Raw genomic sequence first — 16244 nt, forward strand, 5'->3', positions numbered from 1 at the left:
CATACACCAAGGAGGGAGGTAGAGGGAAAGAAGAGGGAGGAGTAAGGAAGGAGTAAGGGGAAGGTAAGGAGGGTGTCCGGGGAGTAAGGGGAGAAGGAAGGATTGAGGGGAAAGGGAAGTAGGAGGGGAGTGTTAGAGGGAGAAAGGAAAGTTGGAGGGGGTAGATGGGGTGTATGGAGGATGCAAGGGTGGGGTTGTGAATGATGAGTTGTGTTTTCTCTTTACTTGTTCGTTTTATTCCCTTTTTCTTTGTTTTTCTTTTTTTTCTTTTTTTTATATAGTAAATACCCTGTATATAAATGATTGCAAATGGAATGTGAAAATTGAATAAAATATTTTATGAATATAAGTAATAACTAGCACCCTGAAGTGTATCCAGAGACCAATAGGCAGCCCGTGCAGCTCACGGAGGATAGGTGTAACGTGGATGTACTGGGGTGCACCCACAATCGCTCGTGCGGCTGCATTCTGGACCAGCTGGAGTCTCCGAACACTCTTCAAGGGCTGCCCCATGTAGAAGAAGGGGAAGAGGGAGGAGAAGAAGGAAAAGGAGAAGGAGGAGACAGAAAAGAAGGAGGAGGAGAGAGAGAAGAAGGGGACGGAGGAAGAGAAGAGGAGGTGGAGACGTTTCATGACCCAATTAGGTTAACATCATCATAGGGAGAAGGGAGAAGGAGAAGAAGGGGGAAGAGAAGAAGAAAAAGGAGGAGGAGACGGAAAAGGAGGAAGAGGAGGAGGATGAGAGAGAGAGGGAGGGAGAGAGAAGAAGGGGAAGGAAGAAGAGAAGAGGAGGTGGAGACGTTTCATGACCCAATTAGGTAACATCATCATTGGGAGAAGGGAGAAGGGAGAAGGAGAAGAAGGGGAAGGGGGAAGAGAAGAAGAAAAAGGAGGAGGAGGAGGAGGAGGAAGAGGAGAGAGAGAGAGAGAGAGAAGAAGGGGAAGAAGGAGGAGAAGAGGAGGTGGAGACGTTTCATGATCCAATTAGGTAACATCATCATTGGGAGAAGGGAAAAGGGAGAAGAAGAAGGGGAAGGGGGAAGAGAAGAAGAAAAAGGAGGAGGAGACGGAAAAGGAGGAGGAGGAGGAGGAAGAGGAGGAGAGAGAGAGAGAAGAAGGGGAAGAAGGAGGAGAAGAGGAGGTGGAGACGTTTCATGACCCAATTAGGTAACATCATCATTGGGAGAAGGGAAAAGGGGAAGAATAACAGTTTTCTTGCAGACGTTTCATGACCCAACTAGTTAACATCATCAGTGCTAGAAGGGGATGGGGCTTGTGTAACAGAGAAGGGGAAGAGGAGGAAAAGGAGGGGATGAGGCGAAAAGAGGAGTAGGAATGAAGGGAAGGAATGAAGGGGAAGGGGGAGGAGGGGAGGACTGTGGGGTCCTTGTTGCTCTCTGAACCTGGCTGTTTTCTTGCAGACATTTCAATGACCCAGCGAGGGAACGCAATAGAAGTGGAGGGGAGGTTTAAGTTCTGTTTATATGTTGGGGGTTTGACTTGTCAAGGCTGCAGGGAATGCAACCTTGGTGCTTCCTTGATCAGGCTGTGGTTCATTGTTCGATTGTTCATCTGAGTTGGTAGTTCCTTGATTGGGGTATTGTTTACACCCCGGTGTTAATCTCTGCTTATCGGGCCGTTGTTTGCTGGTGGGGAGGCCTTTCAGTTCGACCCTGAGCCTCAAATATTCTCCTGTATGGGTGCTAAATAAGGTTAGTAGAAAGTCTGTGGAGATTCTCCGTCATCCAGCTCACGGTTGTCCCAAAGGTGCTGTTTTCAGGAGGCAACTGGACTTTCTCGTTTTTTTTCTTTTGAAGAGGTTTCGCTTCTCATCCAAGAAGCTTCTTCAGCTCTGACTGGATGGTGGAGAATGGAAGGATTGAGACTCCTTGCAGACAGCTGGTCATTTGCATCCTATTAGAGGGTCGTTGAGGCCACTTGGAGGTTTTTCTTTTGAAGAGGTTTCGCTTCTCATCCAAGAAGCTTCTTCAGCTCTGACTGAATGGTGGGGAGTGGAAGGATTGATACTCCTTGCAGACAGCTGGTCATTTGCATCCTTTTAGAGGGTCCTTGAGGCCACTTGGAGGTTTTTCTTTTGAAGACCTTTCACTTCTCATCCAAGAAGCTTCATCAGCTGTGTCCTGATGGTGGGGAATGGAAGGATTGAGACTCCTTGCAGACAACTAGTCATTTGCATTCTTTTTAGAGAGCCGTTGAGGCCACTTGGAGGTGTATCTGTGTCCTCAGGGCCACCTGAGTGGTTCAAATGGTTTCTACAGTCTGCAATTTTTTTTCTCTGGAAGGTGACTCCAAGGACATAGATAAAACCTCCAAGTGGCCTCAAGGACCCTCTAAAAAGGATGCAAATGACCAGCTGTCTGCAAGGAGAATCAATCCTTACATTCCCCACTATCCTGTCAGAGCTGAAGAAGCTTCTTGGATGAGAAGCGAAATGCCTTCAAAAGAAAAAAAAAGTTAGTAGAAAGGGAATTTCACTAGAAATTTGTGAAGTACCCGTGGTTCGCTCATGAGGCCAATGTTGAGAAAAGACACGGACACGAGCTTTCTCGGGATGAGGCGACCCAGATTGGACGCTGGGAGCCCCTTTTATTGAGATAGGACAAAGGCAGGAGGAGCAATCAGCATGTGATTTAAGGCAGCCTGTCAAACTACAATTGCTAATCTACTGCTCAGGGAAGCTCTGTCTATATATGGTCAAATCCTGGGCGTCGTTGGGTAAGGCACATCTAGAGTGAACTATCAGGATGTTATGTTCTTTTGAGTGAACTATCAGGATGTTATGTTCTTTTAGGAGTTTGTTTTTTCCTGTGTGGTTCAGCGTGGCTGTGCATGCCCTGTTATGCACTGGGCCATGGGTGACCGCCACACCTACACAAGGAGTTATATGACAACAGAAATTAGAGGGGTGGAGGGAACACCAGGCTGCCAGGTTTTCACCTAAACTTAACAGATTAGGCCGAGTGCAATATGGACGGAGGGTAGCAACATAGAAAGGAAGTCTTCAAACACAGCAGTTAAAAACAGAGGACTGGCAACTTGCTTAAAACAAACAAACAAACAGGGATAAAGGCGTTGGAATTAACCGTCATTTTCTTGCTGGATACTCACCAACGTACCAGAGGATCCAGCACGAAATATTGTAATAGGAACTTATCAGTTTCCCAGACCTAGAACGAGAGAATGCTGGAGGTTGGCATTCATGTTTAATGAATGTCTAAAAGGAAGTGCACCCAAAACCCACTTATTTATTGCAAAGTGCCAACATGACAATTTAACCTGAATAATGAGGTTTGACTACCTAAAATAATGATAAACAAGGCAGAGTCCAGATAATTGTTCTAAGAAAACCGTGATAAATGCACTTTTATGCCCCTTCGTTGTTTTTTTCTGCTTTTGAAATATTACGTTTAGCAACAATAAAAAAGAAAATGATTTGTAATATCATTTCTCTTTCCCCCCTCCCTCCCTATCTCCCTCTCTCTCCTTCCCTCCCTCCCTCTCTCCCCCCCCTGTGGGAGATACGCGATGAAGCTGGGCTCGGGTGATGGCACACGTGCCCAAGAGAGAGAGAGCTCTGAGTGCCACCCCTGGCATGCGTGCCTTTGGTCTAGGGTCTCCTGCTTGAGCAGGGGGTTGGACTAGAAGACCTCCAAGACCCCTTTCCAACTCTGTGATTCTGTTATCGCAGCTCTCCACCTTACATTTCCGTGTAGATCATGCCAGCGAGTGACAGGTTGAGAAATCCCCAGGCCAAGAGGACTTTCCTCGCCTCTGTTTCCTTCCTCATCCTGATGGTCCTGTCAATGAGGGACTCGGGGGGATTTGGGTCCCCCTGCATTGTCTAGAAAGAGCAAGAAGAGAATGTTGATTTATTATTTTTATTCCTCCCATTCAGTCGTCACTTATAAAGCCCTTCATGGTATTGGACCTGGGTACTTGAGAGACCGCCTGCTGCCAATTACCTCCAACAGACCTATTAGATCCCAGAGTAGGCCTCCTCCGAATCCTATCCACCGGCCAGTGTCGTCTGGCGACTACCCGGAGGAGGGCCTTCTCTGTGGCTGCTCCGACCCTCTGGAACGAACTCCCCGTGGAGATTTGCACCCTCACCACCCTCCAGGCCTTCCGCAAAGCCCTTAAAACCTGGCTGTTCCGACAGGCCTGGGGCTAAACAACTGTTTCCCCTATCTCGAATGGTATGATTGTTGTGCTTTTAAATTATGTATTGTGTTGTGTTGGTGTTAAACTGTTTGTATCCCCTTTCCCTTGCTCAACTTGTGAGCCGCCCTGAGTCCCCCTCGGGGAAAAGGGCGGCATACAAATGAAATAAATGAAATGAAATATATGTATAATCTTTATTGTTATTGTACTCCAATACAACGGAATTGGTTTTAACCTCACTGGGGCAGAATTATAGCAGAAACGAAAAAATAAAGGAAAAAGAAAACTAGCGTGTGCATGGAGTGATTGTGGTTGTATTTAAAAATCTGACAGCCCAAGGATAGAAACGATCTTTAAACCTCTTTGTTCGTCTGGCTATGCTTTGATGTCTTCTGCCCGATGGTAGAAGAGCGAAGAGACACTGACCAGGGTGTGAATCATCTCTGAGTCTCTTCCTTGCTCTGCTAGAGCAGCGAGGCCTGGCGATGTCACCCAGTGGTGTCAGAGGGCAACCAATGGTTCCTTGTGCCGAATCGATCACTCTCTGTAGGGCCTTCCTGTCCGCAGCTGTTAAACCAGCCTACCCCACTGCAACGCAATATGTGAGGACGCTTTCTATGGTGGATATGCCCTCCCTTTGAGTACAGCTAGTCCTCGGCTTACAACACTTCATTTAGTGACCGTTCCAAGTTACAACAGCACCCCAAAAGAAGGGACTTAGGACCGTTTTCACACGTACAACCCGTTGCAACCGCCCCATGATCATACAATCAAAATTCAGATGCTTGGTAACTGACTCATATCTATGACGGTTGCAGTGTCCCTGGGGTTTATGTGATCCCTTTTTGCAACCTTCTGACAAGCAAAGCATCACGCGGGAGGGGGGGGGGGACACATGTTCTGTATTTACTCTTAGTTCAAAGTTTCAACAGCACTGAAAAGGCGACTTACGACCCTTTTTCACACTTACGACCATTGCCATATCCTTATGGTGATGTGATGCACATTTGGACGCTTGGCACATGACTCATATTTATGACGGTGGCAGCGTCCCCGGGGGGGGTTCGTGTGATCCCCTTTTTGCGCCCTTCTGACGAGCAAAGTCAACGGGGAAACCAGATTCGCTTAACAACCGTCACTCACTTAACAACCGCAGCGATTCACCTAACCTCCATGTGCAATAGGCAATATAAATGTAATAAAATAAATAAATAAGTAATCAACTGCCAAGAATGGTCACAAAATGAAGCAAACTGACTTTAACCAATTTCTCACTTAACAACATCAATTTCGGGCTCTATTGAGGACTATCTGCGTTTGCGAGCGTTTCACCCAAGTTGGGATCAACAGCGCCACCTTGAGGCACCGCAGGGAAAAATCAATGAAATAAATGAATGAATGAATGTTACCTGATTTAACGGGGAGGACTCCCTCCCCCCCCCCCCCCGCAGGCACAGCCCCACAAAACCTAACCCCTATTGTGCCTACCCCACATTCACACGTTGCGTGCGCGAAGATGCCGGATCTGACCCAGGCACGCTCCCGCTGCGGAGACGAAAGCGGCGCGCTTAGATGACGCAAGGCAGAATCGGGACGGCGCCTTTCAGCGCGGCGTGGGAAACGGTCCGTGGCGCGAAGGCTTCTGGGAGTCGTGGTCCTACTCCTCTCGTGGGCGCCATGTCGGGAGGCGGGGCCTCACGTGGATTAGCTTCTTTAACCTCGCGATGCCGGTTGGAAAGGGCTGCGGGGCAAAGACCCCCTCCCGACGTCAACGCGGTGCGGAAAGCGCATGCGCTTTCCCTATAACGGGGCGAGAAAAATGCAATCAACCGACAGCCCCCTCCCCACGCCAAAAAAAAATTATCCCGCACCCTTCCTCTCGCTTACCAGCACGGATTCGCCTTCTTTGGCCGAACTGCGCACGCGCAGCGGGGTTTTCCTCTCCCCCTCCCTTATGGGCAAGCGAGGATCGAGGACGCTGCGCGCGAAGGCGGGCTTTGTTGCCGAGGCAACGGGCGCGGAAGAGGGGATTGGCGGCCGCCCGCGTGTTCAGCGCCGATTGGCCGAACCGCTCTTTGACGTTTTGGCGGGAGAATTTAAAAAGCTTTCTGGGTTTGAGGCGATTTCTCTGATTTCTTCAAAATGTTTTATGGGGCGCTGAGTTTGGGATCCTGGCTGGATTCATGGAGAGGGAGGGATCCAAGGGGGATCCACCCTTGTGATAGATCTTCAAGGAGTAGAATACAAGCACAAAGGAAATAAGCCATGGCTTGTCTAACCACCATAGAATTCACACAATATCTGAAGCCATCAACCCAGTTGAGGCTTGTCTAACCATGATAGTGTTCACACAGTTCTAAAACGTGGTTTACAACAAGCTGTGTTCACACAGGCTCTTAACCCTGACTTCTTTAATGATAGCATTCAGGCCGTATTGAAAGCCACTGATCCATTCATGTTTACAGTCACAAGTTCACACCTAAACCCTAGCTTGTCTATCCATGATAACATTCACACTGCCCGGAGCCATCATGCCAATGATGGTTTAACTACAAGTTGGTTCACTCCGGATCTAAACCATGCCTTGTCTAACCATAATAGTGTTCCCACAATGTCTGAAGCCATCTATCCCAATGATGGTTTAACCACAAGCTGGTTTACTGACCTAAGCTATGCCAGTCTAACCATAACAGTGTTCACACACACAGTCTAAAGCATCACCCAATCATAGTTTAATCTACAAGCTGAGTTCACCCAAGACCTAAATCATGGCTTGTCTATCCATGATAACATTCACACTGCACGGAGCCATCATGCCAATGGTGGTTTAACTACAAGTTGGTTCATTCCGGATCTAAACCACGCGTTGTCTAACCATAATAGTGTTCCCACAATGTCTGAGCCATCAATCCCAATGATGGTTTAACCACAAGCTGGTTTACTGACCTAAGCTATGCCAGCCTAACCATAACAGTGTTCACACACACAGTCTAAAGCAGTGTTTCTCAACCTTGGCAACTTGAAGATGTCTGGACTTCAACTCTCAGAATTCCCAGCCAGGAATTCGCTGGCTGGGGAATTCTGGGAGTTGAAGTCCAGACATCTTCAAGTTGCCAAGGTTGAGAAACACTGGTCTAAAGCATCACCCAATCATGGTTTAATCTACAAGCTGAGTTTCGCCCAAGACCTAAACCATGGCTTGTCTATCCACGATAGCATTCCCACAATGTCCGAATGTAGCAATCCGCCCAGTTCTTGTTTTCACATTGTGGCGGCTGGGTTGTCCTAACATGCTAAGCCCTAATCCACTCATCAGTGTTATTGACGATGACGCCGTGTGTTGTCTGAATGAGGCTCCGCTAACCCAGAAAACCCTGCGGTGCAATTCATGAGCTTGCACAAGTCCTAATAACATGGTTGCATGCCCGGATCCCATGATATGGTGACCTTGGGGAGCATGTCAAGTCATTCTCCTCTCCTCCACGGAAGGCCATGCATTGTCTTGTCTTCCATCATGCGTCCTTGCTTATGAGAACATGTCCTGTCATGTTTTTTCCAAGCCCTGGGAGTGATTTGCTCCTTCAGGTGACATGGATGGGTGTTGTGGCCCAGCAGGAGCCGTTGGAGCTACCACCAGACTCCGACAGCGAAGGGCCCTATGAGTCGGCTATGGAGGATGTGGAGGACCCGGGACAGGGTTCCGACTCCGAGCAGGGTGCAGAGAGGCTGGTTGGCCACCAGGAGGCGCCTGAGCCTTGGACCAGTGGGGAGGAGACAAGGGAGAGTGACCCAGAAGCCAGCAGTGAGTTGTTCCTGGATGCACACCATCGAAGAGCTACTAGGCATCAGGAACAATTACGCAATTACAGGAGGTAATTGCACTCAGCTGGTGGTCATTAGGCTCCTCTCCAGACTATAAAAAGACTACTTGTGCACACGCCCCTCTTTGCAGAAGTCAACGCATTGACTAAAAGTTGGAGAACTTTTGAAACTACCTTGGCAGGCTGGATTGCTGCCAAGGTCCTTATCTGTTTGTTATGCTTGGCATTCAGCCACCGAGGTTTTGGTTTCTTGCTATTAAAGTACATTCCAGTTAAGCTTGTCTCGGCATTCGTTACTGGACGGAGGAACGGGTCAGAACAGATGGGTATATCTTGGCACAAAAAATCCATATGATAATCAATCAATCAATCAATCAGAATAGAGATGGAAGGGACCTTGGAGGTCTTCTACTCCAACTCCCTGCTCAAGCAGGAGACCCTATCCCATTTCAGATAGGTGGCCGTCCAGTTGCCACAACTTCCGAAGGCAACTTCTATTCCACGGGTTGATAGTTTTCACTGTCAGAAAAGTTCCTCCTTATTTCCAGGTTGAATCTCTCCTTGGTCAGTTCCCATCCATTATTCCTCGTCTGGCCTTCGGGTGCTTTGGAGAACAGCTTGGCCCCCTCCTCTCTGTGGCAGCCCCTCAAATATTGCAACACTGCTATCCATGCCTCCCTTGGTCCTTCTTTTCCCTAGACCAGCCGTGCCCAGTTCCTGCAACCGTTCATCGTAGGTTTAGCCTCCAATCCCCTCATCATCCTGCTCTTCTCTGCACTCTTTCTAGAGTCTCTACGTCATTTTTATAGTGTGGTGACCAAAACTGGATGCAGATATTCCAAGTGTGGTCTTACTAAGGCTTTATAGAGTGGTATTAGTACCTCCCCTTGATCTTGATTGTATCCCTCTGTTAATGCAACTTAGGATTGCATCGGCTTTTTTGGCTGTCGCCGCACACGGCTGGCTCCTATTTAGCTGGTTGTCCACGAGAGACTCCAAGATCCCTCTCACAGTTCCTGCTACCTAGGCTGAATCTTGACCTTCTGATACTCAAACACATCAAGTCTGTTGCAGACTCCAAAAAGTAGACAGGCTATTCAAAGAAAGCTTGGTGGTCCCCATGGTTACAGAATGCTCCAGAATCAGGGTTCTAGGTCTTGCAGATCACAGCTTGGGAAACGGGCGGTGTCCACACAATCCGTTGCTCGGCCACTGGACACTTCTCATTTTCTGGGAGCCTTATTTGAACTTAGCACAGCGTTTTTGGACATTTCTGCAAAGCGAGATTTTGGTTTTTTTTCTCTCTCTTAATGGCTTTCCCTTTTCTCTATTCCTGGTGGCATTATTCCGACGAAGGGCAGGTGGACTCTGTCCCCGCAAGGAAATCCCTTGCGAGGAGGAAGAGGAGGAGGAAGAAGAAATTTGCTGGGTGATCGGAGAGATGTTGCTTTTTTACTGTTTGGCTATCCTCGTTCTAAAACTCGGTTCCCTGGGGGCGAAGAGGGTAAGGGATGGTGTTTCGTTGTATTTTGTCATTTAGGGAGAGGATCTCCAGCGATAAAAATCCCACTGGATCAGCTCGGCCATGTTGTCCCCATAACGGTCAACCAAAACATTAAACATTACTTGAGAGACCGCCTACTGCCGATTACCTCCACGCGACCTATCAGATCTCACCGATTAGGCCTCCTCCGAGTTCCATCTGCTGGCCAGTGCCGACTGGCGACCACGCGGAGGAGAGCCTTCTCGGTGGCAACTCCGACCCTATGGAACGAACTCCCCGTGGAGATTCGTACCCTCACCACCCTCCAGGCCTTCCGCATAGCACTTAAAACCTGGCTATCCCGTCAGGCCTGGGACTAAGATTGTAACCCGCCCGAATGGTATGAATGTTGTGTTCTTAAAATTGTATTGTTCTATATGTCCAAAGTTTGTTTCTCCCCCTTCCCTTTTTAAGCTGTAAGCTGCCCTGAGTCCCCCCAGGGAAAAGGGCGGCATATAAATTTAATAAAATACAAATACAAATTACAAATAAAGAAAGTTCATGCAACCAGCACTCAAAAGCTAACATCTGCTGCATGAATATGCTGATAGACTGCTCCTTGCACGCAAAGCCTTAGGGTAGCCATTGGGACCAGTTGAAAAATAACACAGGAAGTCCTGGTCTTACAACAGGACACTTAGTGACGGTTGGAAGTTACAACGGCACTAAAAAAAAAGTGACTTAGGACCAGTTTCCACACTTACGACTGTTGCCACGCGATCAAAATTCGGATGCTTGGCAATTGGTTCATATTTGTGACGGTTACAGCGTCCCAGGGTTACGTGATCCCCCGATGGCGTCGTTTCGGCAAGCGAAGTCCATGGGGGAAGCCAGATCCGCTCAACGACTGTGTCACTAACTTAACAGCTGCAGCGATTCACTTAATAACTGTGGCAAGAAAGGTCATAAAATGGGGGGAAAACTCACTCGTCTCGCTTAGCAACCCAAATTTTGGGCTCAATTGTAAGTCGAGGATTCCCCGTAGATCAGTCTTCCCACCAAGAGTGAAATCTCCCAAAGGGAACCACGATGGCTTCCAATTTCATATTAGGAGCTGGTTCAAACCCATTAGCCGTGTTCGCACAACATGCTAAGGTCATAATTTATGCAACAATGGTGTAGAACATTGTGTGAATGCGGCCTATGGTTCTTCAACACCCCCTTAATCCTACCTTCAACATGACCCTAATCCTTAAATAAGAGCCAAGGTGGCGCAGTGGTTAAATGCAGCACTGCAGGCTACTGCTAGATCAGCAGGTCAGCGGTTCAAATCTCACCGGCTCAGGGTTGACTCAGCCTTCCATCCTTCCGAGGTGGGTAAAATGAGGACCCAGATTGTTGGGGGCAATATGCTGACTCTCTGTAAACCGCTTAGAGAGGCCTGAAAGGCCTATGAAGCGGTATATAAGTCTACTGCTATTGCTATTGCTATTGCTATATTAAACTCCAAAATAAGAAACCATAAACAATATGATCTGTTTTCTGCTATGCGCTTTGCATGTTCCTTTCAAAATCGGTAACTCAACGTTTCCATATTTCCCGGTACAGTTTTTCCGGAGAAAACCTTGTGGCACTCTCTCTTGCAACTGGAAAGTCCATTCGAAAGGTAAACAGTTATGTTTCCTCCTAGAGAGCATGTTTTACACGTCAAGGGTGTTCCAACCTTGTCAACTTTTTTTTTTTTAATTAAAGAGTTTTAATAGATTTTACAAATGTTTCCCCTTCCCCTCCCTCCGCCCCCCCTCCCTCCCCCAACCTCCCAGAGCAAAATACAGGGTATAAACATTTAACAATCATACACTATATCAGTGTTTCTCAACCTTGGCCACTTGAAAGATGTCTGGACTTCAACTCCCAGAATTCCCCAGCCAGCGAATGCTGGCTGGGGAATTCTGGGAGTTGAAGTCCAGACATCTTCAAGTGGCCAAGGTTGAGAAACACTGCACTATATAACTAACTATACCATCCTACCACCCTCTTGTACTTTAACTCCCTTTTTATTAAGCTAACTTCGTTGTAACATTCCTTGTTCATTTCATTCATAAGCTAGTTGAAATTTCTTGGTCCAATATTTATTTTGAATGGAGTCAATCCATCTTCTCCATTCCAGCTTGTATTTCTCACCTGGATGGTCCTTCAAATATGCTGAGATTTTGGCCATCTCTGCTTAAGTTTACTGCTTTTAACGTCCATTCTTGAATAGTAGGCAATTCTTCCTTCTTCCAGTACTGCGCCACCAACAATCTTGCTGCCGTTGTTAAGTTCAGAATCAAATTAGTCTCCATAACTGTACAGTCTGTAATTATACCTAACAAGGACAATTGGGGAGTAGCCTTGTCAACTTTAAGGTTCCACCACGAATCCGCGGTAGACTAAAGGGCGCTCGACGAAAGCGCGTACGTGACGTCATCACAGCGCGACGAAAACGGCACGCTGTGAGTGGTAAACTTAAAATTAACGCGTAAATCTAAACCTAACCCCCCCAAACCTAACCCTAAACCTAATCCTAAGCCTAACCCTTAACCTAAACCTAACCCTAAACCTAACCCTAACCCTAACCCTAACCCTAAACCTAAACCTAACCCTAACGCTTAACTTAACCCTAAACCTAACCCTAACCCCAACCCCAACCCTAACCCTAACCCTAACCCTAACCCTAACCCTAACCCTAACCCTAACCCTAACCCTAACCCTAACCCTAACCCTAACCCTAACCCTTACCTTTATGTGAATCGGCTTGCTTTAATTTTAATTTAATTTATTTTTAATTTTATTTGTCGCGCTGCTGATGACGTCACGTACGCGCTTTGATCGGCCGCGCTTTAGTGGACCGCGGTTTTGACGGGTCACAAACTTTAAGACCTGGGGGACTTCAACTCCCAGAATTCCCCCATACAGCCATGCTGGGGGGTTCCGGGAAATGAAGCCCACAAGTTAAAACTTTTAACAAGGTTGGAGACCCTTTGTTATATATCATAAATTAACAAAGGATTTGGGGATAGATCCTGAAAAAAAAAACCAGGACTCCTAGACAGGGGTGAAATCCAGCAGGTTCTGACAGGTTCTGGAGAACCGGTAGCGGAAATTTAGAGTAGTTCGGGGAACCGGCAAACACCACCTCCGGCTGGCTCCAGAAGTGGGGAGGGAAGGGAGATTTTGCAGTATCCTTCCCGCGGGGATGCTGCAATGGTCGTTAAGTGTGAAAAACGGTCACAGGTTGCTTTTTTCAGTCGTAACGGCCGGTTGCCAAGGTGGCGCAGTGGTTAAATGCAGCACTGCAGGCTACTTCAGCTGACTGCAGTTCTGCAGTTCGGCTGTTCAAATCTCACCAGCTCAGGGTTGACTCAGCCTTCCATCCTTCCGAGGTGGGTAAAATGAGGACCTGGATTGTTGTTGGGGGCAATATGCTGACTCTGTAAACCACTCAGAGAGGGCTGTCAAGCACTGTAAAGTGGTATATAGGTTTAAGCACTGTTGCTATCTGTTGAGAGAGCCGAGGTGGCACAGTGGTTAGGGTGCAGTACTGCAGGCCACTTCAGCTGACTGTTATCTGCAGTTCGGCTGTTCAAATCTCACCGGCTCAAGGTTGACTCAGCCTTCCATCCTTCCGAGGTGGGTGAAATGAGGACCCAGACTGTGGAGGCGATATGCTGACTCTGTAAACCGCTTAGAGAGGGCTGAGAGCCCTATGAAGCGGTATATAAGTCTAACTTCTATTGCTATTGCAAAATCTGAACGGTCCCTTAGTTGCAGTCGTAAGCCGAGGACTGCCCTGTACCTCCCAGCAGCCCCTGGGGGTTGGATCACGTGATCCATACGGCAATGGTGGTAAGACAGAGCACACGTTGCTTTTTTTCAGTGCCGTCGTAACTCCGAACAGTCACTAAACGAGGACCCCCTGCAATTTGTCTCCCTCCCCCCTTCTTTTAGGCGGCCACGGATGCAGCTGCCAATGTCACTGCAAGATCACCCTCTGCGGCCTGTTCAGGAAGATCTTTGGGGGGAAAGGAACCGAAGAAACGGGGGACCCCCCAGCCTCGCCCCCCCTGAAGAAACGGCTGAAGAAGCGTCTCTCCTTGCTCAGCCAGCAGACTTTCTGCGACAGCGACTCTTCCGCCACCGGCAGCCCCGATTCCCAGTTATCCTCCTGGAAGTGGAGCGAGACAGGCGACAGCGTCAGCCAGGCCAGCCGGATGAAGAAGAAGCCACGGCCCGCCAAGACCCCCAGGGACCCCGAGACCGCCTGGATGAGGCAGCAGCCCTGCCTGCGTTGCAAAGCGAAACGGACGCGCGAGTGGCTGATCCGACACTTCTACAACCCAGACTCCGCGTTGCAAAGCAAGAAAAACTGAGGCCGGGCCAAAGAGGCCGTCCGGGGACCCCTCCCGTGCTGTTCAAGTCGCTTTGGGTGGGGGGGGGGCACTGAGGAGCTGGCTTGGTGGGCTTGCCGGGATAAACCGTATCAATAAAAGATGAATTGTAAATCACGGTGTTGTTTTTGACCCAGCTGGAGGGGTTGTGGATTGGTGAATGTACATTGGGCCACTTTGTGGACTTCAACTCCCAGAATTCCTCAGTCAGACAGACAGGAAGATGTGAGGCCTTCGACTCCCATAATTCCTCAGACAGACAGACAGGAAGATGTGAGGACTTCAGCTCCCAGAATTCCCCAGCCATTCATATAGGAAGATGTGAGGACTTCAGCTCCCAGAATTCCTCAGACAGACAGACAGGAAGATGTGAGGACTTCAGCTCCCAGAATTCCCCAGCCAGCCAGCCAGGAAGATGTGAGGATTTCAGCTCCCAGAATTCCTCAGACAGACAGACAGGAAACTGTGAGGACTTCAGCTCCCAGAATTCCTCAGACAGACAGACAGGAAGATGTGAGGCCTTCAACTCCCAGAATTCCCCAGCCATTCATGTAGGAAGATGTGAGAACTTCAGCTCCCAGAATTCCTCAGACAGACAGACAGGAAACTGTGAGGACTTCAGCTCCCAGAATTCCTCAGACAGACAGACAGGAAGATGTGAGGACTTCAACTCCCAGAATTCCCCAGCCATTCATGTAGGAAGATGTGAGGACTTCAGCTCCCAGAATTCCTCAGACAGACAGACAGGAAGATGTGAGGACTTCAGCTCCCAGAATTCCCCAGCCAGCCAGCCAGGAAGATGTGAGGATTTCAGCTCCCAGAATTCCTCAGACAGACAGACAGGAAGATGTGAGGACTTCAACTCCCAGAATTCCCCAGCCATTCATGTAGGAAGATGTGAGGACTTCAGCTCCCAGAATTCCTCAGACAGACAGACAGGAAGATGTGAGGACTTCAGCTCCCAGAATTCCTCAGACAGACAGACAGGAAGATGTGAGGATTTCAGCTCCCAGAATTCCTCAGACAGACAGACAGGAAGATGTGAGGACTTCAGCTCCCAGAATTCCTCAGACAGACAGACAGGAAGATGTGAGGACTACAGCTCCCAGAATTCCCCAGCCATTCATGTAGGAAGATGTGAGGACTTCAGCTCCCAGAATTCCTCAGACAGACAGACAGGAAGATGTGAGGACTTCAGCTCCCAGAATTCCCCAGCCAGCCAGCCAGGAAGATGTGAGGCCTTCAATTCCCATAATTCCCCAGCCATTCATATAGGAAGATGTGAGGACTTCAGCTCCCAGAATTCCCCAGCCATTCATATAGGAAGATTTGAGGATTTCAACTCCCAGAATTCCCTAGCCTGGCTGAGGAATTCTGGGAGTTGAAGTCCACAAGTCTTAAAGGGGCCACATTGGAGACCTCCGATGTACATCGCCTGACTTTACAATGCTCTATATCAACACTGCAGGGTCGTGAATCTTGCTGGTTTGGCATCTCATTCATTAGACTCGAGGGAAACATTTTGCCTTTAAAAAGGCTGCTTGGCTGCCAGACTCCATAGCCTGACCTTGAAGGACTTGTGTCCGTGTGTTTCGGGGGTGTGAATTTCCCAGCCAGATTCCCTTCAAGGCTGGACAGGCTGTGAATTGTGACAGCTGTACAGCATATTTCAGCTCAGTGTTTAGTTAAATAAAGTGGACAAATTCTTATCATTGGAAAAGGATGCCGATACACTCCGAAGGGTCTTGGGTTTATTTGAAGTTGCATTGTGCATCCTTCTTTCCTTTTTCTTTATATATATATATTTTTTTTTTTTTCTTCAAGGAAAAAAAAAAGTGCCCACTCGGAGGAGCGGTAGATTCAGGCTGCCAATGCATTTGAAATCTGAGTGTGACTCAAGGACTGCATTTGCACACTTTCCTGTGTGGCGGCTAGTTAACTGTAGTCGGTTCCATTCAAAATAGAAACCTTGTTTGTAAACCACAATAGTTCTGGGGTCATTGAGCCGATTAAACCCAAATGGAACAAGCCACATCGTAGTTTAACGCGATGCATAATCCTTGCCGGTGTGTTTTCTTTCATCTCAGCACAGAAAGGCGATTATGCACAGCTCATCCTGGTTATATTTCATTTTGCAGTTGAATTCAGTTCGTTTGTTCTGTCTCCCCAATTTATATTTACAAGGCTGCTGTCAAAAACTCGGCTTAGACTCAAGTTTCCAGTTCTCTGCACATTTAGTTCGTTTATTCTGTCTCCCCAGTTTATATTTACAAGGCTGCTGTCAAAAACTCGGCTTAGCCTCAAGTTTCCAGTTCTCTGCACATTTAT

At 48.0% G+C, this 16244-nt stretch overlaps 2 protein-coding genes across 3 annotated transcripts in view; one reads left to right on the forward strand and one right to left on the reverse strand.

Moving 5' to 3' along the window:
- TMEM209 (transmembrane protein 209) overlaps positions 1-5971 on the reverse strand; it is a 33709-nt gene extending 27738 nt beyond the window's left edge. The window contains exons 1-3 of one of the 2 annotated variants that reach the window (XM_087722658.1): positions 5671-5971; positions 3723-3862; positions 3130-3188 (exon numbers count right to left, since the gene is read on the reverse strand). In XM_087722658.1, coding sequence (XP_087578784.1) covers positions 3130-3188; positions 3723-3859 — 196 coding nt within the window. In that variant the 5' untranslated portion in view covers positions 3860-3862; positions 5671-5971. The remainder of the gene's footprint in view (positions 1-3129; positions 3189-3722; positions 3863-5670) is intronic. The other variant, XM_087722659.1, reaches the window with a different exon arrangement.
- A 1538-nt stretch (positions 5972-7509) lies between these two features.
- SSMEM1 (serine rich single-pass membrane protein 1) lies at positions 7510-13898 on the forward strand. Its single transcript, XM_087722472.1, has 4 exons — positions 7510-7517; positions 9360-9507; positions 11095-11152; positions 13477-13898. Exons 1-4 carry the CDS (start codon positions 7510-7512, stop codon positions 13896-13898), a joined length of 636 nt encoding a protein of 211 aa, XP_087578598.1.
- The last annotated feature ends 2346 nt before the right edge of the window (positions 13899-16244 follow it).

This window comes from Thamnophis sirtalis, unplaced genomic scaffold, assembly GCF_051295495.1.
Source record: "Thamnophis sirtalis isolate CommonGarterSnake01/CBP01778 unplaced genomic scaffold, rThaSir2_p1.2 scaffold_9, whole genome shotgun sequence".
Lineage (NCBI taxonomy): Eukaryota > Metazoa > Chordata > Lepidosauria > Squamata > Natricidae > Thamnophis > Thamnophis sirtalis.